The sequence below is a fragment of the Spodoptera frugiperda genome, chromosome 30 (genome assembly GCF_023101765.2).
Source record: "Spodoptera frugiperda isolate SF20-4 chromosome 30, AGI-APGP_CSIRO_Sfru_2.0, whole genome shotgun sequence".
Taxonomy (NCBI): Eukaryota; Metazoa; Arthropoda; class Insecta; order Lepidoptera; family Noctuidae; genus Spodoptera; species Spodoptera frugiperda.
In genome coordinates this window covers 11622289-11646029 of record NC_064241.1, presented here as the reverse complement: position 1 = coordinate 11646029, position 23741 = coordinate 11622289, and the positions used below count along the sequence as shown (strand labels likewise).

Sequence of the window (23741 nt, the reverse complement as noted above, 5' to 3'; positions counted from 1 at the left end):
AATAATGTTTCAATCTTTTTGATGACGAACGTATTTTTATTTTTAGTACTAAACTATGCGATCAATTTAAAATGATAGTACAGCATTCTATTGCTTACTCTTTTGCTCTAAAGGAATCAAGCTTTCGTTTTGTCTTCATTTTATTGAAAATAAACACAACTCAATTTGGTCGCATGTTAGATACCCATGCTGTCAAATGACAGATTTGAATTTTGATGACGGAAAGAAAAAGGTTATACACAGTAAAAGAGGGAATAGGTTGATTTAAGATAAACGTATTTAATAACTGTTATTAAATATTATTTAGGTGTACCTATCTCTTATTTGTGCAGTGTAATTATAGAATCATAATTTGAGTTTTGTATACATTCAAATAGTCCAATTAAAGCAACGTGTCCTAGGTTAGGCCGTTGGTGAAACATGTTAGTTCATTTAAAATAACATGACAGAGAGGAAAATGTGCAAGTTCTACAATTTAAACGTACCTGAACGTCGATCTGGGGAGGGTGGCCAAGGTGGTCACGGTGGTGGCGTTAACCAGAACCACGGTAATAATGACGAGGATGACAGGAACTCTGACGAGGCGACGCCGCCTCCGGTGCCGGCGCACGAGCACAAGCTCGAGTATTCCTACTGGATGTGGTTCTCGCGACGCCCCCCCGCGCGCGAGTTGTCCACTTCTCCTTCAGGCTACGTTCAGGTTTGTAGCAGTTCTAGCTGAATGTCCATCCTGCCATACTCACAGGGTACATGGCAAACTATCTGCCATATTACCTCTTGACCAACCAGACAGGTATAAACAATAACTCTTCTAAACTGTTTATTTGAACTACTAAACAGCTTCCTACAAACTGTAGTCAAAAGAAATTGTATTAATATGCAAATTGTATGTAATTTACATATGTTTATCAATATGGCACAGTTGGTGGGCCTACTTTACTATTTTTAGTACTTTTAAAGTTGGTAAGTAGCTCACTTGTACTAAAACTTTGATTCAACTAGTTCACTGTGCAAAAAGTTACTTTCTACATATTATCTGTTGATTTGCATGAACTTTTATTTAACTGTTACAGCCAGCTTTTGACACTATACAGGAAGAAAGTTCTGCCTACATTGTAAACCCATAACTACCTCACCATAAAATAACAAACTAAACAAAGAAATTTCATAATATTTACATTAACAACAATATATTATAGTTGTAATAATAAACTTCAGAACCTCTCCAACACCTTTTAACATTTAAACCAACTATGTCACTTGATTTGCATTTATTAGCATGACCTCAATTTTACGGAGGTAGTAGTAACTTCTGCTGATTATTGTGTTTATAACATAACTACTTATTTTGTGCTTTTATTAATCATTCATGTTGTTTATTCCCTAGGCCTTGGTAAAAGTTATTTAATACTCAACTTACTCAAGTTTTTTCAAAGGTTAAGTTTTTATTTGACATACAGGTAGCTTCTACAAACTTTTAAAACAAGTCATGTCACAAGTCACATTATTCATTCCAATTCCAATTAAACCATAAATAGGTACTTTTGAAGTGTCAACAAATAAAGTCAAACAAATAGTCTGTCAGTCTGTCCATCAGTGAAGCCAGGTGCTTGTTGCAAAGTGTAGCTTGGAGTGGAGAAGAACGAGAAAGAAACTCCATTTGCTACTCTTTTTTAAATACATGTTTACAATTTCTCAAACTTATGAGACATCAAAACAAAATATAATCTTTTATTAAGACAAAAGGGGATAATGGCATTATTAATCATTGATAATTTTTTTGGAGTATCCAAAGTAGAGAGATAAGATTTCTATTAGGTAATTGTGCAATTTAGGCTACCTTTCATTGTGAATACATACACAAAAATATATATAAACTCTTTTCAAAATGAATTTTCAGCTTCCAATACTGAATTGTTTATTCAGAGAGTGCAAGTATAGTTTGCACTCAACTAGGTCAGCTATTGCCACTCAATTATTCCCTATCTGTGCTACTGTATTGTGTCCATTTCTGAAGCAACCTACATTCAACTGTGCATAATGACATTTCACAGTCAATGGAGCTTGAATTCAATGAAAAATGGAACATAAACAAAGTTATAATGAATTTAAGGAAAAAAAATAATAATAATTAGACAAGGATCTAAAATTAGTTTATAATGACATATTATTTAATTAAAGTTTTTCCTTAATTAATCTAAATTAGTTACAATAAAATTGTTATATGAACTTTTAAATGTTACCCCCATATTAGTATTTTCCTATTCTATGTGAATGGGTGTGTTTGCCAACAAATAAAAAATTATCTTATGCGTAAATCGAATTCGCCAAATTGTGCGGCAGCTGGTATTTATAATTATACGCAAAAACGCGCCAACCATGCAAACGAAATTTAACCGATTCGTTGCGGATGGCACGACAGACGTGCCATCCAATTTTTTTACATATGGCGTATGACACGCGTTTCGTGTCATTTTTAAATGTCTTTTATCTCGCTCAAATCGAAAATAAATACAATTCAAGGGTAAACAAGAAAAAATAACATTTTATTCTGTACATGGCTGATGGCACAATAGGCGAATATCAACTGATATGGCGCTTGACACGACTGTCGTGTCACGAAATATTTGTTCGTCGCCACGCATAAAAGTGCACCAAAATGGGCGTCGCAACGAATCGGTTAAATACCAATTTTGCAGTTTACAGACAAATAAATTGCATAGTTACAGAAACAATATAAATTATGAAGAGGTGTAGAATTAGCTGTAGGTATTTATAATTATACCAATAACAAGTATGTAGGTATGACAGTTTGTACCTACTTGCCAAAATAGCAAATTCCATAAAATGTAATGGGTAAACATTTCCTGACAAAAAAGGTGCTTTACACAATTTTTATTTTAATTAAAAGAACTTACATTTTTTTCGTTATTATATTACTTTGACTTTTTTGGTGTGAGCCCTTTTCAGCACACTGCTAATAATAGTGACTGCTCTGCTGCATTAATAAAATACCCAATCATTCTTAGCTCGATTCGAGAATCGAACCCAAACCCTGCGCACTTGCGACCACTATACCTATTAAGTATTGAACAAAGTATTTTTAAGTTTTAAAAATAAGGTTTATTTTTCAAATATAACAGTACTTTTTATTGCCAATTTGCAGGCGTTACGTTTGGTGGGTAGGGTGGCCAGCGTGGAACAGTGGTGGGGCCTGTACACGCACCTGGCGCGGCCGTCGGAGCTGCCGCCGCTGTCCGACCTGCACCTCTTCAAACTGGGCATCAAGCCCATGTGGGAAGACCCCGCCAATGTCAATGGAGGGAAATGGGTAAGCAAGTGTTATGAAACTAGTTTTAAACACATTGAAAAAACTGGCATCTATAATTTTATCTAACTACCTAGGTAGTACATTTATTCTAGTTTCTAAGATAGTTTTGCGCTTGTTCCAGGTCGTGCGGCTACGCAAAACACAGACGGGACGTGCGTGGGAGGATTTGTGTATGGCAATGTTGGGGGAGCAGTTCATGGTCGGCCCGGAGCTCTGCGGTGTTGTTCTATCCGTACGGTTCCAGGTAAACAACTTGCTGCCGATGACCAATTTGATAGACATAAAAAGAATGTGAATGTGAGTGTAGTAATGTGACTGTGTTTGTGTTATAGGACGATCACCTAGCGGTGTGGCATCGCACGGCGTCGGACACGGCGATGGCGGCGCGCGTGCGAGACGCGCTGCGGCGCATCCTGCAGCTGCCGGCGACGGTGCCCATCGAGTACAAGGCGCACGGCGACTGCCTGCGCGCGTCCGCCAGCCGCGCGGCGGCGGACGAGGCGCCGAGCCCGCCCAGCCCGTCGCCCTCGTCCTAGCCGCCGCCGTCGCAGCTACTGCGGTGTGAAGGAACATGACACTGTCGCCGTGACCTGTGGTGCACCGAGTACGCGCCGATAACTTTAGTTTGCCCTGCCGAACCCAAACTGTTCAACGCAAAACGAGACTTGTGACATTACCTTTCTGTAATTGTTAACTATTAAATCAGTACCGATATTAGGAATACTTTTGTTATAGGCTAAAGTTAACCTTCACCCGTACTACACCAGCTAGCAGAGAATGATAATGTATTAATTTGTATTATTGATTGAATCTGAGATATGAGATACAACTGCTGCCCGCAATAGTCTCGCCGGCGGCTCACGGCGGGCCCGCGCTGCCGATGTACATATAGTCAAATTCCGAGTAAATAAAACTAGTTTGTGTACGCGGCGTCGAGCCGTGAGCTCTGGCGCCACACACGCTACCCGATACTATTGTACAGTGAAGGAATATAATAAAGAATCAGCATTTGTATACTTTACATGTGTTTTTTCTTATCATTACCACAAAGCGTAAAAGCTATTGCAGACAGATAGGTATTTTAGTATTTTTAGACGGCGCCAAGCCAATCGAGGTCAATGGACTTGAAATAAAACATATTGTTTGTCTAGAAAATATATTTTAATACATCAAATTTCAACAGACGTTCACGTTTGTTAATTTAAAATAAAAAATAAATGATAAACATGGCCATTAAGACATTCGTTATTCGACTAAACACGACACGACGTATTGACATCAACGTAATGTCTAAAGAGTGTCTAAACACTACACAATCTAACTTCTGCTACTTGTTTTACAATAGTTTATGCTAGAGCTGTGAACACACGGGAAATTTACAATGGAATTAGGCCTTTACTAACAACATTGAACTGGAGAATGTTTCTCTACAAAGTTAGGTATTTGTAAGACAATATGCGATTTACATAAGCTTCAACCAGTCTCACTTCTTCACTCTTGTAGAGAAACACATCTACAGTTCTATAAATTCATCTCATATTGATCTAATTGATCTAGGTTTCTGTGAGTGTGTCCACAGCCTAAAACTCTGACATTCAGACGAAAATATCCTATACTAGACTTAGATCTACATTATTTACATTTGGCAACATTACTTAGTCTATGTGTGGTGATATGCACACGGCATAGGTAAATCAAATTGTCTATGATTTCCCATTTTGATATTTCAATTATTATGTTCTAAAATCACAATATTTTCAATGATATTTTTTCAGGGGTCTGTTCTCTTGCGTCACTTGGCCGAATTACTCAACGAAGTGGCATAAGAGGACAAAATCACAGTTTTATTTTTACATACAAAGTGCGTTCATCGATATTTTAAACTTGTTTCCGACGGAGATTACTTTGTAAGTTGAGTTTCTCCTTGAAAACTTGACTATGTGCAGTTAGCATAACCAGTCCAGTCTATGGCACGACGTGTACTGTATACTTACATTCGCAATGATATTACGACTAGCTGCTGTTCAGATTTATCACTCACACGATCAAGTCACGCATTAAGTCCAATCTACATAATTTATTATTCAATTCAATCCAATATTATTCCAGCAATTACTCGTGGCGCCACGAGCCCTCCAATAGCCAATCGTTTATCAAATCTTTATTTACACTTTAACTTTCATTTTTTAACAAAACTAAGTGTGTGAGTGATAAGCCTCAACAGACGCACGACCTAAGACTGATTAGCGCTAAGTAACATTAAAATTAAACTTAGCAAATGACATCCACTTACGCGAATACTAACACTAATTTCATTGCTTCAATTTCACATTATAATTTAGCACTTTAGAAACGCCTCACAAATCATGAGCCAATAAACTAAGTAAATAAAGCCAATTATACAAATAATACCAGTCTTACTAAATAAGAGGTCCCATGTGAGAGTCCGGCAAGATTACTCGACTACAATATACTTGTATCAATTCCGTTAATTATTATATAGGGATAGCATATTGTTCTGGCAGTGCAGTGCTGTACCGTACATATTAACACGGAGCAATTTATCTCCTGCTCACTGCAATCACTTATATTGTAGACTAAACACTTCCCTCAGACATAGTCTACAAATAATTTTCTTCAACTTGCATAAATTGCTCCATGCTAACCAACCAAATAATATAAATGTTTGATTTAATCTACACACAATAGGGACCTCATTACATTAAAAAAAGTTTCTAAAAATAAAACACGAATATAACAATGTTATGTTACTAAAAATAAAATATAACACGAGTATTAAATAAAATAGCGTAGCCTGGTTAAGCTGCAATTTTGTTAGTACTTAGACCGAATTTACTAAAGAAAAAATGTTGTATAAACAAACATCGACTTTATGATCGAATAAATAAGATCGAGATTACTAGTCGAAATTAGCAAAAAAATAAAATATTTAAAATAATATTGATAAATATTTACATTTACCAGTTCATCGATGTTCGATAAATACGATAGTTTCAGTTAGGGCCTGTCTGGACTTCGTAAACAAAAATATTGAAGTGATGTTGTTTGCATGTAAGCAGGCCCTTATCATATACCCTCAGATAATCTATTTAACTGATACTAGTCTGATATAATCCTGTTTGTCAGGAACATTAGTTTACTGCGCCGCTAACGTTACAACGCATCAAGTGCCAGGAAGTCCCAACGGTTAAGGAAAGGGAGCGCGAACGACAATTACCATACATTAGATCGTGGTAGGATGTTTACGAAGGATGCTTATGAATAACTCAGTAAGCTGTTTGTGGCAACCAATTTAATGTCTAGCCTGGGTCTACTCGCTCTAATAGATTGTACTTGTTGGTACCTAGAACAACGCGCCTACAGATATTTTGGACGAGGGACTTTATAAAGGACATTTTAACCCCATAAAGTTGCTATTTTTTTTTCAATTGACACATGATGCGGCATGGTGTACATAATAATGTATTCGCATATCCTGTCGTAATTTCTTTACCCTTTTAAATATTCAAAGGCGAGCCGCCCTTAATTAGCCATGTCGGAATCTCATAGATCATTAAAAAGGACGCGTTCTAATTTTGGAATCGACCCGATCGCTACGAGAATAGCATTTAGAGATGAGTTATTACAGTTGCTTCGGAAAAAGGGTCGTTGTCGTTTATACTAGTCCGGTTCAATCTGTGAACCGCCGAGTGAAAAATAACAGCGAACACAGCTATGAATTTAAATGTTTCCTACATTTTACTTGTAGATTGCTTCGAGAGACCAAACGAACGTATTTTAGTGAATCGTGTCGCATTATTAATATAGAAATTATCGAGTTTCATATCAAACAGGTTTTGTGGCAGTCTAAAATGTGTTTTTCTTTTATTAGTTACGCAAGATTGCGACACTAGCACAAAATTAACTCTCGTTTAGCTAAAGACTAGATGTCTAGGAGTCTACAAGGCGGAACTGGGATTCGGATACAATTACGTACCACTAGTAGTGACTTTCCATTTCATTTCAATTCCTATTACTTTGTGCCCGTAATTAATTATCTCAGAAATATTGGACTGTGTGCTTCGTTGATTGATGTGCCATTCAAATATTGTGCGCATTTCAAAATGAAATAATTTCCTAAATTATTATAAAAACGTTTACAATTTTCTAGATTTTTTAGCTAGTACTTATAACAGTTATATCGGTGCTGCCAATATAAAAAAATCTATCTAAAACAAGGATTGAAGTCAATTGATTATTTCACATTAACATAGTCATATAAAGAAATCATGAAGAAACTGCATTACACATACACACACAGAGCGGTATTAAATTCATTGATACTTGCGTCCAAACGATTTGAAATTTTATAATACTTGTATTAAACTAGGTTGCATGTATATGTAATGTAGTTTCAGGTGGCAATGTAAAATTAGGCTATACTACAAAAAAAAAAAAAACAATACAATAAGTATTTCGACAGTCATAATAATTTTAAAATACAATTTAAATATTGGACTGAATAGATTACAATTAATATAAGCTTTTTATAGCCATATTTTACAATATATTGTCAATGTTACCACCCTCATAGAGATGAAACAATGAAATAAAAAGACAACTCGATAAGACCCTTAGAATATTGCGATACCACCTTGAAACACTCAGCTTCAAGAATACATAGTACAATGTATAATTGATTGTCCACTTCGTAATTTGTACTTTACCTTTGACACACCGGCCACAGCAGACTGTACAACACTTGCAGGTACAGCGAAGGATAAAAAAATATTCACTTTGAACTAACTAAACGATTGTTTTCTGTACCTAGTGTCGTTTAGAACTGTATGAGCGGCAGTTCGACGTAGGTGTGACGTCAGCAGGGCTGCTGGTCTGCGAGCTCGTGGATGAGGAGGGGCGTGGTGTCGGGCGTCAGCGCCGGCGCCGCGGCCGCGGGCTGCTGGGCACACACGCGCTCCAGCACGCACGACGCAGACAGCCGCGCCTCCGCGTCGTGGTCCCAGCACTCCTCCATCGTGTCGCACAGGACTGAGAGACCCTGGAGACACACATTCATGTAATGCTGGGCCATTTAGAGGGAGAGAACAATATGTTCAGATGACTTATTAGGTAGAATGAATAGTAAAAAAACTTAAAATAATCTACCAATTTAATCTACACAATTAAGAAGGAAGGAAAACTGCTAAACACTGAACTAATAAAGCAATTCATTAATAAAATTATTGAAATCACATCTTAATTTATTGCTCATTGTGTAGCACTTGTAATGTTTCTAAACCATTAAGGAAACCAGGTCACCCTGTATAAAGTGTAACAAAAAAAAAGCAACTTACGGGATGATTTCGCCAGTGTGGTGGTATATGTGGCCTGAGTTTCCTCTGGACCACGGCTTCCTGCATTTCTTCGAGACTGGGATGTGAGCCTACTTCCTCTTCGAGCGGCAGACGGTACTGGCCTGGTAATTCTGGGGCTGCGTCGCTGCATCTACAATGGATTTAATCGTGGAGCTTACAATTTGCTCAAGTGACTTCATTAAGTTTTTTAACTGTTGCTTCAATGTTGTGTTCTTTCAATTTCAATTCTAGTGTTCTACACAAATATAATAATTTGTTACGATTGATTTAGATATCCTAACTTGAGCCAAATAAATAAGTTATAAGTCTCAAGTCACCTTTGCTTCAAATTAAATGACCTATGTAAAAATACTGCAGCAAAAATATTCACTTCACAAGTGATGAATTTAACCCAAAAACACAAATGGGGCGCTTCTAAACTTAGTTCTGCCTCTAGAAGACTTCCAGAAAGTTGAGCGAATAATAAATTCATTGGAAATAGGTTCCACCCAGGTAACTATTAATAGACTTTTATTCGATTTTGCGACAGGTCAAGGCACATATTTCTGGCCTGGGCTGGAAAACGAAGGTAACCAATAAAGCTTATATAGGTTGAGCTATTTCCGGTGGTCTATGATGAGTCTATCTGATAAAATATTGCACCGATTAAGAGGCGCCAACTCGTCGCATGACACATTCATTTTTACACTCAGATCATTAAATCTTCATAGTTAATTCATTAGTTATTTTATGATACAACAACATGGAGTTATATAGACATTAATATACAAGTCTAAACAATTCAACCTTGCATCCGAATACCAAGCGAATCTGCAAATTAAGTGAGATTGCACAATGAGCTTACCTTGACGCGATCTCCCAGAGCACGAGCGCGCACGCATACATGTCTATCCTTAGGAAGGCGTCCTTTGTGAAGTTGATAGCTCCGTCCAGTACTTCGGGTGCCATGTACCGTCGAGTCCCAACCTGTCCGTGTGCATCACCACAGCCTCTTCCAGCGACGAATATTAATGCTAGTCCAAAGTCCGCAATGCAAGCGCTTAAGTCAGCTTTAAGGAGAACATTCTTAGATTTGAAGTCTCTGTGAGCCACGGCCGGCTTCCCGCCTCCCTCCTCGTGCAGGTGAGCGAGCCCACGCGCCACACACGCAGCGATGCGCCAAGCTTCCACCCAAGTTAACGTGTGGCCTTTCAGATAGTCGCACAGAGAACCCTGGCGGCAAAACATCAGCATTATAATCATTGCACATAGTTAATGGGTTACGTTCAGAATACATAAGAGAGCTTAGCAGTTATATTACTCATTCGTCATTCTAAATATAGATTCGACTTGTAGAACCTGTCAGGAAATTCTTTCGTGCTTCGGACATATCGATCTATCAAGATGCAGACGGATATTTTTAACTTACTCGTTTTGTGTCGACACTTATGTAACTTTTCACACAAAAGAATTATTGTAAAGAGTCTACAATAACATTTCCTGCTATGTAAACATGTTACTTCATCATCATTGTGATTATATTAAGACGAGTGCTGTTTAAAGTACGTCATGTAGTTATGCAAAACTTACCTTCTCATGGTAAGCTGTAACGAGCCAGTATTCCGCCTGTAGGTTGTCGCCCTTCTTGTCCACGCCGATGTAATGCAGGATGTCTGGGTGATCCATCCGCGCCAGCCTGAAGATCTCCTGTTCAGCGAGCCACGACTGTTTGTCTTGCAAGGGGAATACTTTCACCGCGACGTCTCGTTGTCCAAGTTTCGCTCTCCACACCGCCCCGAATCGGCCGCGCGCCCTGACCTCGCAGAGTGTGACCTGGCCCACTAGTCCGACGGCCTCGTTTTCCATTCCAGCGCCGGCCGACGGTGGTCTCGACAACGACGCTTCTCCGTTAGCTAGCTCAGCGAATGATGTTCCTTTGCGCTTTCTGTACAGCAGGTAACAGCCGACTAGGATCGCGAACAACAAGAACAGCGGTGTCAGAGTGTAAGCTATCACTGCCTGCGTATCGTCGTCAGCGTTGGGTACTGCTGAGGCGGGCACTCTCTCAGGCGGTATTTCAGTTTGGGCTGACATTCCAGCCTCTATGCCAGGGAACACTGCGTTTTGATTGCACATGTCTCCTTCGCAGCAGCAGTGGAGGAGCGGCAGCTTGGAGTTGTGGAGCCGGCAGTTGGAGGCCCTGTCTGTGCAGGAGACAGTGTCCACGAAACATCCTTTCACCTTCAGATACGCCTTGTTGGTTTCATTATCGAACTGCCACAGTACAAAGCAATGGTTGCTCTTGTCTGCTTCGACGGGTTGGCATTCTTCCTTGATGACATTAGGGACACATGTGGAGTTCTTGGCAGTGTCGCAAGTAGATGTTTGTGAGCCATTGTAGAACTCGCAGTACCTCGTGGTGACTCGGCCTTCTTTCGGCCGCGGCGGGAAATTCCCGTCAGAGGGCGGGGCTGCTGTTAGTGACGTCACTTGTGTACCTTCAACAAAATATTTTCTCATTACTAACCATTTGGTGCAAGATTATGTTTCACTGAACAACAGGAATTGGCCAAAACCGAAACTATTTTAAAATAGGTCAGAGCTTCATTAATTTTCATAACTACTCTATATTTTATTTAATATAAAAGTTACATACAGTAAAAGTAAATAACTATGAATGTTGTTTATCAAATGCTTTTTGCTACAAAATGCACATTCCTGTGTTACTTGATGACATAGCAATGCTGATTTCCGCAAAATAGTCCGGTCAATATACGATATTGAAATATCAAAAATTCCGACAGAGCTGAATTTTGGTACAGACCTTTATTTTACTATAAAGATTAAAATATTAAAAGTCCCCATCTATCCCATATGTGCTTCAAAAGTTATTCGGGGTCAAAGGTCAAGATTTTAGGTTTTTTGAGTTTTTCTCAAAAACCGTAAGTTTTTTTGAAAAACTACCTCAGACCAAATTTGTAGATCTCAAAATTCTCTACAAAATGGTCCTTATAAGTTTTTCTATAAGTATTACCGTTTCTAAGATAGATTCGTGTGTCCCCACACACATTTTTCCACTTTGGAAGCGTCTAACTTTCAAACGATTGATTTTGACGAAAAGTGGTTTTAGAAACCTTAATGTCTTTTTTAAAGACCTATCCATAGACACCCATCACGGATATGTAAGCTGAAAAAAAAAATATTTTTTAATCAGTTCCATGTATGGAGTGCCCCCTTTACTTTTTAAATTTATAAATTTTTATTCAAAATTCGAATAGCGGTTACCGAAATACACCATCTTACAAAGTTTCAACTATGTAGGCCCAACAGTTTCGGAAATAAATGTCTGTCCGTCCGTCCGTCCGTCCGTCCGTATGTCACAGCCTGTTGGGCCACGAAACTGTTGGGCCTACATAGTTGAAACTTTGTTGAATGATGTATTTCGGTAACAGCTACTTGAATTTTTAATAAAAATTTGTAAATTTAAAAATTAAAGATGGAACTCTCCATACATGGAACAGATTAAAAAAAAAATTTTTTTTCAGCTAACATATCCGTGATGGGTGTCTATGGATAGGTCTTTAAAAAAGACATTAAGGTTTCTAAAACCACTTTTCGTCAAAATCAATCGTTTGAAAGTTAGACGCTTCCAAAGTGGAAAAATGTGTGTGGGGACACACGAATCTATCTTAGAAACGGTAATACTTATATAAGACAATTATTCTATTTTTATGGAATTTACGACAAATTAAACCATGCGTTGCTCTGTAAATGAAAGTTTTTTATTTTAGTATTTTACAATGAATAATCACAACATAACATTACTGTATTGGTAAAACTTTACCTGTAAATGAAAGAAACGACATTTAAAGTTATATTGTCGCTCTTATTCCACTAATTAGTTTATAACAAAATAAATTAAATTCAATTCTTTGACAAATAAAAAATCATGACGTCTCCCGTCTCCACCGACACTATCGTCAGCGCCACCTATCGTCTCAACATGTAACCATTATTTCCTTTACATCTCCCCCTTAAATTGAAAATTCCTCTGGAAATTTTCACTTTTCCAATATCCCTTTATTTATTCTGGTATGGGCACAGGAGTCAGTTTAGTAATATGAAACAGATTTGATTCCTTCTTCTTGTGGCCTGTATTAATCTTGTATATTGATTGTGATACTTTTTCTTCTATTTTAAATGGACCAATCCTTAACTCATCCAATTTTCTTCTATTTAATTTGTGTCCATTTTCAACATATACCATATCACCTACTTCGAAATTATATTTTATTCTCTTCTTATTTACTATTGTTTTATTGTACTCATGTGATTTTATAGATCTCTCTATTGCAGTTTTTCTATCTCTCATCCAGTCACTTGTTTGTTTTTCCAGTTTTAGTTCATTGGGTATTAGTGAGACATCGGTGCCATCCATTAGGTATCTTGGTGCAAAACCTGTTATTGAATGTTCTGTATTGTTATATTTGTCTACACAATTATGAGCAATACTCGTCCATGCTGTAGTATTTGGTTTTTCATTTAGCTTGCATCTTATTTTATTTACCAGTGTTTGGTTAAGCCTCTCGTTGAGTCCATTGGAAAAAGGTGAGTTTACTGCAGTGAAAATTAGTGTGATAGATTTTTTTGTAAAAATGTTTTAAATTCTTGTGAATTTATCCCGGGGTACTGATCAGTGAGTACTATACCAATTTCATGACAATTCGGTACATTATTTAAAAGTTTTATGAAGTCTTTAGCACTCTGTGTCTTTGAATTTACTATATAAGCGTATCGAGTAAAATGATCGACTAAGAGGTGCAGATATTTCTTAGTTGACCTAGAACCTCCGAATCCCCCAATTGTGTCTATTGAGACAATTTCCAATGGTTTTGTAGCAGGACCTAGGTACGACATTAAACCATATTTTAACTGTCCTCTTGTCTTATTCTTTATACATATATCGCATAATTTACATGTTTTTGTTATGTTTTTAGTTAAATTCCTTGCTGTGTATAGTTTTCCTATTTTCTTTTGCATTTGTTTTATGCCTATGTGACACATATTTTCATGAATTAATTTTACAAATTTTATACTAAATTCTTCTGATAGTATTATTTTTTCTTGTTTCTTTATCTTTTTGAAATATATATTGTCTTTATAAATCAACTTGTTTTTGTATTTTTTTATATCTTCATTATTTTTTTGATCTGTCAATATGTCACTCAATGTTATTAAGTTAATTATCTTTAACTGTTCATGTATCTCTTTATTTGGTTCTATTACTGGGTTTCTGCTTAAACAATCAGCTTCTACATTATCCTTTCCTGGTGTATATTTTATAGTGAAGTCGTATTGTGATAAATAGTAAGACAGTTCTCCCAACTCTTCATCGGTTCTAGATTTGATATTTAAGTTTGCCAAAGGTTTGTGGTCAGAGAATACTGTGAAACGTTTGCCTATCAACCAGTATTGCCAGTATTTTATAGCTTCTTTAATAGCTAAGCATTCCAAGTATATTGCCTTCTTTTTCTTCTGGGCTTCATTTAATTTTTTTGAGAAATATGCCACAGGTTTTTCCTTTCCGTCAGGTTGAATTTGTTTAAACACAGCTCCAATTCCTGCAATTGATGCATCTGTGTATATATTTATTGGCAGGTCTTGGTCAAAAATTTCTAAAATGGGTTGTGAGCACAGCAACTGTTTTATCTTCTCAAAAGCTTTTTGACAATCATTTGACCAAATAAACCGTTGGTTTTTTCTCAGTAAATTATGTAGTGGCTCTAAAATAGTTGAACTGTTAGGTATAAACTCACGGTAGAAGTTGATTTTTCCTAAAAGCTGTCGAATATTTTTCTGATTTCTTGGTGTTGGAAACTCTTTTATTGAAATTAAGTTGTCTCTCAATGGTCTTACAGTGTTATTTTCTATTACATGTCCTAAATATTTTACAGAATTAGTTGCAAATCGACACTTGGTGAACTTTAGCCGGAATCCTTCTTCTTGAATTGCTTCTAAAAGCTGTGATAAATGATTTATGTGATCTGCATATGATTTTGAATAAATTAAAATGTCATCTATAAAATTTACAGCGAAGTCTTTTAATTTGTACTTCTTTAGTATGTTGCTTAAAATCCTTTGGAATATTGCAGGTGAGGTTTTTAAACCGAAGGGCAAGCATGTCCACTGGTAATGGCCTTCCTGGGTGACAAAAGCAGTTTTCTTTCTATCTTCTACTCGCAATGGAATAGACCAGAACGCTGAGTTGATGTCTAATGTAGAAAAGTACTTACAGTTTCTTGTTTTGGTTACTAAGTCCTCAATCAAAGGGAATGGTTGAGCCTGAGGTACCACTATTTTGTTTAGGTCCCTGAAATCAATACATAATCTTGTTTTTCTATTGTCTTCTTTTTTGAAAGCCAAGGTTACTGGTGCTGCAAATGGGCTGTAAGATTGTTCTATAAGGTCTCTTTCTAGCAATTTACTCACTTGTTCTTCTATCTCCAGTTTATCTTCTAATGAGCATCTGTAGGGTCTTTTATGACAGTATGTATCCACAAGTAGATCAATGTGTGCTTCATAGTTTTTTACAGTTCCAATATCATATTTGTCTTTTGCAAAGCTTGATTTGTATTTACTTATGAGTTTATTTATATCAGATTTTTGTTCATTATTCAGATGACTCAGATCCATGTTAAATTCTTCATCTTTTACATGTTCATTAAAATTTACAATATTCAAATCTTCTTTGTTAGTGCTTGTTTTCATATAATTTTCAAAATGCTGTCCTCCTTCTGTTTTCTTTTCTTGAGGCTTCTGTGTGATTTCTAAATTTTCATCTTGTATCAATTTAAACTCTTTTATTATATCAAGTCCAATTAGAAAATCATATTTAAAGTTTTCTCCCTCTACAACGTAAACACCAATTTGCTTCTCTATATTAAAGATCTTAATTTTTATTATTGTAAATCCTTTTGTGTTTTTGACACCATTAATTGTTATTAGGTTTGCATTTTTGTATACATTATGGCCTTGTTTTTTTAATCTTAATAACTTAGAATTGATTAAGGATACGTTGGAACCAGAATCATATATACCTAATATATCTAATTTGTCCTCCAATGTTAGTTTTACCTCAATTAATGGTGTGATTACTCGTTTTTTGGCTCATTGTCACTTAATTCCACATCTAGCACTGTATTGTTCACATTCCTTCTATAGTTTCCCTTGTAGTTATAATCTTTATTTTCATCAGATTGTTTATTGAACCAACATTTTTCTTCGGCGTGAAAACGGTTCCCTTTATTTAATTTTTCGCATATTTTGCAGGGCATTTTCTCACTTTTCAATTGACTGTCAGATGAATTTCTTTTAAATTTGCTATTATAATTTTTTCCTGTTTGTTCATGTTTACCAATTTCCTTAAAAAGATTTGCAGTTGAAGTTATAACTTCCTTATCCATTTTGTACATTATATAATCAGGTAGACCCATAATGGTGAGATTAATCAATGTTTGTGTGTCAATTTTGCTATTTATTTCTAATAGTAATCTTTCTTTTTTAATGGCATATTCAAGTAATGACCCTCCTTGGTATTTATAAGTAAAAGCATATTTAATTTGTGACCAACCTTTACTTCCATATGTCTCACAAAAATTTGTTTTCCATAATTCCCATCCTGCATTGATAGTATGTTTTATCAACATACTTGTGTACCAATCTAAGCACTGTTTTTCAAGCAAATACTTTAAAATCTCAATCTTCTCTGTATCTTTTAATATCTCAAAACGGGTGCATTCCTTCTCAAATTCATCCATCCATTGATTAACACTTGATGTTTTTCCTGAAAACTTCTCAATTAAGAATCTTTCCGCTATTTTTCCTAACTTTTTGTATTCACCTCTCACACTGACATTATTCCCAGGATGCTCCGCTTCAGGTGTAATTTCATCTAGATATTGATCACCAAATTGTACATTTTCACCTTCATCCAAGTAACATTTTTTTAAGTCTTCTGTTAAGGGGATCCATATTTTCCGTGATTGATGCCTTTTCTTCAGAGAGTTCTTGATTTTGGTGAAATAGTCTGTAGCAGTTATGGCTATGTGTTTACTTACAGGCTTCAAATCATCCGGTATATCAAATAATCGTCCATCTGGAGTTTCGATTGACGTTATGCAAATTAAATTAGTTTTTCCATCAGATCCTCCTAATATTGTGAAGGTGAATCGTAATTTTTCCATTATTCTTCACTAAAAATGTCGTTTTATAAGACAATTATTCTATTTTTATGGAATTTACGACAAATTAAACCATGCGTTGCTCTGTAAATGAAAGTTTTTTATTTTAGTATTTTACAATGAATAATCACAACATAACATTACTGTATTGGTAAAACTTTACCTGTAAATGAAAGAAACGACATTTAAAGTTATATTGTCGCTCTTATTCCACTAATTAGTTTATAACAAAATAAATTAAATTCAATTCTTTGACAAATAAAAAATCATGACGTCTCCCGTCTCCACCGACACTATCGTCAGCGCCACCTATCGTCTCAACATGTAACCATTATTTCCTTTACACTTATAGAAAAACTTATAAGGACCATTTTGTAGAGAATTTTGAGATCTACATATTTGGTCTGAGGTATTTTTTTGAAAAAACTTACGGTTTTTGAGAAAAACTCAAAAAACCTAAAATCTTGACCTTTGACCCCGAATAACTTTTGAAGCACATATAGGATCGATGGGGACTTTTAAATTTTTAATCTTTATAGTAAAATAAAGGTCTGTACCAAAATTCAGCTCTGTCGGAATTTTTGTTCTTTCATTACTGTTTTCAGGTCTAAATTGACCGGACTAAAAATGATAATTGAGCAATTATTTCATGAATTCAATGTCATAGAAATCACTGTTTACTAAGCTATGTACTATTTAGTTTGTACTCATTTCTGTTTACCTAATAGATTATAATTCAAATTGCTAAATAAATATCGCTAGCCATATAGTATTTTAATTTCACCTTGTTTTTTAATTGCAGCAATAAGTTTGACCATCACAATTACAATAAAACTTAACATTTTAATATTATAAATGCAAAAGTAGTTGTTTGTCTTATTCTCATATGACAATTGGGCGACTTTATTGTACGATTTTGTGTCTAAAGATAGTTATTTATAGAAAGTTGGAATTGGGGAATGAAATGGGCTAGGTTTTTCCTTTATCTATACAAGTGAAGCCACAAGTTAATAGCTATTATGACTATGTGCATAATGTAGTTTTTGAAAGGTGGGCGTTAAAACTAATGAAGGTCATTGTACCAGTAATGCTCTCACATGTTATACATAGTACAGAGATGGTGAACCTTTATGTAACAACATGCCACCAAAATATTTTGTTTTTGGTAACTAGTTCATTACACTTTTTTTTTAGCCTTATTTATTTGCAGAGTGTATTTTATTAGACAATGTCACCCCAAATTAAAAAGTTAGATGAACTTTGAATCTTAGGTAATTCATTCTGAAAATAGTAACAGGCATAGGACAGATTTTGTGATGAATGGCATAATAAATAATAATTTGCTGCATCATGCCAACGGTTCACAGCCTCTGTTATAGTAGGTAGAGTAGTAATCAGAGAATGTAATTACACATATACAAATATGATTAATCTTAGTTTAGTCCGATAATCTAGAAACAAATACAATGTCTAGATAATTATAATCTGTTATTTACATTCATTACACAGTGATATTTCATTACATTCTAGTTATGTGAAGAATTTATTATGGGGGAAAATGATTACAAAGATATAAGTTTTTTCTTTGTTTTAGTTTTAAATTGACTTAACTATTTAAGTTTGTATTTTAATTTTTAATTAATATTTATATTTCTAATCACTGTAAAGGTCTCACTGTTTCATTTCTGCCAATAGGTAGGCAAATACACTTAGTTTACACACTTTTACTTACACATTTTAAACCCACAATTTCTGATTACCTGGTAGAGTACTTTTATTTATTTCAAATTATAAGTTTTACTAGTGTAAAATCATCATAACAATCTATTACAAATCTTACTACTGATTACTGTTAGAGCAGTTAGAAGTAAATTCTTTGATAATATAGGTCACTGGTGACTTATGCTGTGGTTAACATATTAATAACTAGAAAATAAGATAAATAGTTCTCAATTTAGAAACTAAGTAACTTAACTACAACTTTAGGTTGTTTACTATAACTGAGATAATAAAACAATATTACAATGTAAAGTAGACTTTGTTGATTTTGATATAAATTACAATTTTAGCTAGAAAATCCTCATTTTTAAATCAAGTCAGAAATTACCACACTCAATAATGTGAAAATAATAATATAATAATGAAGTTAAAGGATTTTCCCAGTGTTTATAGAAATCTAATACAACTAATGTCTTAGATTGTTATGAATTACTATGTCATGTATTGTTTATCAGAGGTCAAACATGTGCAACTAACTATTCACATTCATTAATAAATACACTTACACATGATTTCTTTCATATTAGGTTATACTTGTTATGCAAAAAACTTGATGAATAATCGTTTTATAAGGTTCTAGCTACATGTTGACCAATAGTGACAAATAATGTACATGTTTAGTAGTGTGACCAAACTATGGTAGTGTAAATACCAACATTATTTGTCAACAACCTGACTAAAACAAAGGATCATTACAACAAGCGTGTTTCATGAAAACTTGCGTTTTTTTGCAGCAGAAACATCAAATCACAAATGTGTATCTTATCAAAGTGCAAACATTAGCTTTGTGAATAGAATGATAAATAGAGAGAGGCTTACCTAACATCAGCACCGCGGTCAGGTACAATATCTTCGGAGCCATCATCAGAACCATGGCGCAGGCGGGTACAGCCCTCCGGACCCGACGCGACAATCCAATGTTATTTTTATACGCGGCCCCGACATCAAACGTCTAGTCTATTTAGGAAATTCCGACATAAGTACATGTCAGATAAACAACGCACATCCCAATACGGTCAATTCAAACACATCCACTATAAACAACTACACACTAAACGTTGCAATGTGCACGAAGATCAATTTAAATTAATCCAATAATCTCAATTGCATTGATTTCAATTAGTATTTCCGAAAATAAAGAGCATCATACAAATCCGAGTACGAGGCTTCACTTTTTTGACATTTCTAGTGGTGCACCGGATTAGCTTACTAATCTTGTAGGTTACACCTTTTTTTGGTTATGTTTGGGTTTTTGTTTTTTTTTCATGATTGCGTGACTTGATATAATTTCGACCTAGTAATCAACTGTTGAATTCTTTATTAAATAAGACAAATAACAAACAGTTCTGGAAAAACTAAGTAACGTAACAAGGAAAATTAGTTAATAGAATTTGTGAGAAGAAAAGAAAAGTTTTGAGGGAGATTTATATATTAGAATATTTTAAATTTCGACAGATATTGTGTCTTACATGAAAATGTTAATAAAATACCAAAAAATGTTTTTTTCGGTAATTTTTACATGAGTTGACAAAATAAATTTAATATTCGACTAAATAATCGACTAAGAACCACACTAATATTTTTTACTTGGGAACCCCATTGATTTATATTTTTGACATTGACAATTTCAGTATTTGACATCTGTCACGAAAGTAAACAAGAATGTTAGAAATTGTGGAACATGTTTAAATGTAAAAATATTTATTATATTAATTAAATTATATTGCAATACGAACCAAAAATGTTATAGGGAGTTAAAGATAACATGTCATTCTTCTATTTAACGCCGGTAAAAGGTGACCTACCAGTACATTTATTAGAAGTTATTCTTCTTAATAGAGTGGAACATTTAAAAACAATTTTGACTGATAAACCCATGATATACAACGAATATGTTGTAGAGGGAAGCATATACGATAACGTAGGACACTTCACATTATGCGTGATATTAATTTTATGCGAGGACAGAGAGTTTACGGAATATATTTTGAAATCAGAGTTGGAGTTGTTCAAGCGCCGTTTAACGTCTTTATCTGCGTACGAACTAAGATCGTTTGCTAAGAAAATACTCAGAAGTATTAAAAAGCAAGATAAAGTACCGAAACTCATTGAATCTCTGCAGATACTGTGTCAACATTTAATGCTAAAGGAAGTGGCGCAACATATTTGTTCTGTGCACAACAGTGACTGCACAGTACACAATATACACTTGAACTTCACACAATGCCTTCGCCTTGTAGCCAGGAGACAAGTAGAAATTACAAATGGAGTGGCAACTGTACCTTGTGGGAGATGGCTACAGTATTTAATATCTCTTTTTAGGGAAAACTTAATCAACAGAATAAACAACACTGATGTAACTCCACTGAAGAGTGACGCAAGAATTATGGAGCTCCTTCATAAAGTAAAGAAAGACTATAATCTGTCTAAAGTCAAACCTAATGTATTATTGAGTAAGGATGTGGACTCTGCATCCCGGTTTTTCCCTCCGTGTATGCTGAACCTTCACCAAAATCTCAGGAGAAGGCACAGATTATCCCATACACAGAGGTTCCATTACAGTTTATTTTTAAAAGATATTGGCATGCCTATAGAAGAGTCTGTAGAGTTTTGGAGAGCAGAGTACAGGCTACATCCAAATGGACACCACAGTTGTTGTCATAACTGGGAAAAAGATGAGAAGAAATATGTGTATGGTATTAGACACATGTATGGATTGGAAGGATCCAGGAAAAACTACCCCTCAGTCAACTGTAGCACTATACAAAGTATAGACAGTTCATGCTCCGAAGGAGGTTGTCCATTCAAATCCTTTGACTACCAAAAAATGGTTCCACTTTTAAAAAACTGCTCAGAGCCAGTGTTGTCACAAATAGTTGAATTAAAAAAGAAAAGGCTGTATACAAATGCTTGCATGTTTTTTATGCAAAATTCTTATTCTAAGTCAGATAGTTGTGATAGTTGTAGCTTTAATTTTACTCCTGTTAAATATTATTCTGTAGCATCTAATGAAGTAAAGTTATGATGAATTATTTTAAACAAATTAATATATTATTTTCTTTTGTGCGATGTCTCAGTCAGTCTCTACAAGAACCAAACAAAATTATTAAATAACACTACAAAATTATGAATTTAAACCTTAATTACACACAAAAAAGCAATGAAGTTTTAATATTGATTGTATTATACTAGAGTAGTTGGTACATTACATACTAACGAAAAAAAGGTAACAACATGCGTACTGTTATTACGAAATAATATGTAATACATAAGTCTGATAAATAGACACATTGTAATGTCGCAAGTAATCTGACACACGACAAATTCGCTTTGTTGACCTCACAAGACGATCCTACGAAATAAGCCGTTTATTTTGTCACGAAAACAATATTAATATAATAATACTTAAACAACATTGTGTTTTTATTTGTTTAGGATGAATAATCTGTGGTTTAGTGTCCTAATCTTTTTGTTAGACAGTGTACAGTAGCATTTAATTGGTTGTTCATAGCCTTTGAAGACAGTTTCCAGTTTCCTTCTGGTTATAACCTGTCGATGAACTAGGCCGCTACTGCTTTTCAATTTACATCGTTTAATTTTCTGCTATTTAATAGTGCTGATAGTCTTCAAACCTTGATTTTAAGATACTGCATATAACTACCTACCTATCTTTTTTTAGGGTGGAAAATCATACCTACAATGTCTTTTCTCCCCTTGGGCGAGGCCAGAAGGAGTGTCAAGACTCTTACTGATTAAAAACCAATGTCGTTCCTACTCTTGCTTTTCAAACCGAAGCCCCGGTAAAAGCGCTTGGTAGTCCGTAGCTTCGGAACCTACCTACCTTCCTACTGCTTTAATCGTAAACTGAGAATCAGCTGAATTCTCTGTCTAAGTACGGCTTTAATATACGGTCAAAGAGTAAAATAAGTGGTCTATGTTCACGCTTCAAACTGTCAATATGGCATCAACAAACATCAAATTCGATGACATTTTTCAGAGGAACAGTACCTAACAATATTCCTATTATTTCCGAAGAATTCATTCACAGTTCTAAGCTAACCTAACCAAATGTGTCGGGGTGCCAGCTATCATTTCACTCTAGGGGTGGAAGTGGAACAGCTACCTCCACACGGAGTCGGATTTACGAGGTACCTATACCAATAATTTCTCATGCCAGATTTTCCATATTTTTAGTTCTCTCATATTATTATGGACCACCCCTTGTTTATAAAATATGTTAACCAACGTTACGGTTAAATATATCATTCTGTGCATCACATGTACCCACATGTATGACTGGGCTCTTTGAAGACCTTGATACCACCCTATGATTTCCCGCAGCTTTGGAAAGAAGCAACCGTACCGATTGGCCTTCCTAACCGAGGAGTACCGCTTCATCAGACTGCTCAGCGCCTTCGGTAAGATTTACAAGGGTTTATTTATAAGCGGCTTTCGAGCCAGTCACCCTAGTGTTCACCACCTGGCCAGTGTCAGAGATAGAGTTCGGTTTTCGATGATGCGAAGGGACCTTCGCATCATCGAAATTGTCCAACGCACGCCAGCGCCTAATAATTTTTCGCCATCGCGGGAGCGTTCCACAAAATTGGGCATAAGTGCACAATGACTTGATTTACAAGATGTTCCAACTAACTTAGTGTACGAGATCGTCTTGTGCTCATCATAGCGTACCTACCAAAGATGCACTTTCTAGCTCCCACCCAATTTGAACTGGTGTACCGCAAGGATCAGTACTTTCTCCTTATTTTTTCATACTGTACTTCAAATTCTCAACCAATCCGCAGATAGAATTCTCCGTTATTTATAGGTGCCAACAATACGTACGTCATAACCTCGCCATCATAGCTCTTCAGCACGTTTAGGCAGTGTGCATCTTATCATCTAGATACCTATTCAGATTTAGTTATTTTACCGCAGTGCGTGAATAATTATTGATTAGGTATGCAACTTTGATGTAGACACAAAACACCTGCCATTCGATAAATAGGCACATTATCACTAATATTAGCTAGTCATGAC

The 23741-nt window shown here is 35.4% G+C and overlaps 3 protein-coding genes across 3 annotated transcripts; 2 read left to right on the top strand and 1 right to left on the bottom strand.

Moving 5' to 3' along the window:
- Window positions 1-195: 195 nt before the first annotated feature.
- LOC118269524 (eukaryotic translation initiation factor 4E-4) lies at window positions 196-4352 on the top strand. The gene is made up of 4 exons (XM_035584650.2): window positions 196-700; window positions 3167-3331; window positions 3453-3575; window positions 3664-4352. Exons 1-4 carry the CDS (start codon window positions 443-445, stop codon window positions 3865-3867), a joined length of 750 nt encoding a protein of 249 aa, XP_035440543.1. The 5' UTR covers window positions 196-442; the 3' UTR covers window positions 3868-4352.
- Window positions 4353-4470: 118 nt separating this feature from the next.
- Window positions 4471-19909, bottom strand: LOC118269523 (activin receptor type-2A). The gene is made up of 5 exons (XM_035584649.2): window positions 19524-19909; window positions 10276-11183; window positions 9551-9918; window positions 8686-8836; window positions 4471-8390 (listed from the first exon to the last, which is right to left on the bottom strand). Exons 1-5 carry the CDS (start codon window positions 19576-19578, stop codon window positions 8208-8210), a joined length of 1665 nt encoding a protein of 554 aa, XP_035440542.1. The 5' UTR covers window positions 19579-19909; the 3' UTR covers window positions 4471-8207.
- A 419-nt stretch (window positions 19910-20328) lies between these two features.
- Window positions 20329-22117, top strand: LOC118269525 (DNA primase large subunit-like). Its single transcript, XM_035584651.2, has one exon. It carries the CDS (start codon window positions 20470-20472, stop codon window positions 21727-21729), a length of 1260 nt encoding a protein of 419 aa, XP_035440544.2. The 5' UTR covers window positions 20329-20469; the 3' UTR covers window positions 21730-22117.
- Window positions 22118-23741: the final 1624 nt, after the last annotated feature.

What these genes read in the sequence shown, in the direction of transcription:
- LOC118269525 (XM_035584651.2), top strand. Translation starts at nt 20,470, where the DNA reads ATGTCATTCTTCTATTTAACGCCGGTAAAAGGTGACCTACCAGTACAT.
- LOC118269523 (XM_035584649.2), bottom strand. Translation starts at nt 19,578, where the DNA reads ATGGTTCTGATGATGGCTCCGAAGATATTGTACCTGACCGCGGTGCTG. An exon ending in GACCGCGGTGCTGATGTTAG is followed by an intron (nt 11,184 to 19,523) that starts GTAAGCCTCTCT and finishes ATTTTGTTGAAG; the next exon opens with GTACACAAGTGACGTCACTA. An exon ending in CTCTGGGAGATCGCGTCAAG is followed by an intron (nt 8,837 to 9,550) that starts GTAAGCTCATTG and finishes AATCCATTGTAG; the next exon opens with ATGCAGCGACGCAGCCCCAG.
- LOC118269524 (XM_035584650.2), top strand. Translation starts at nt 443, where the DNA reads ATGACAGAGAGGAAAATGTGCAAGTTCTACAATTTAAACGTACCTGAA. An exon ending in CTCCTTCAGGCTACGTTCAG is followed by an intron (nt 701 to 3,166) that starts GTTTGTAGCAGT and finishes GCCAATTTGCAG; the next exon opens with GCGTTACGTTTGGTGGGTAG. An exon ending in ATGTCAATGGAGGGAAATGG is followed by an intron (nt 3,332 to 3,452) that starts GTAAGCAAGTGT and finishes CGCTTGTTCCAG; the next exon opens with GTCGTGCGGCTACGCAAAAC.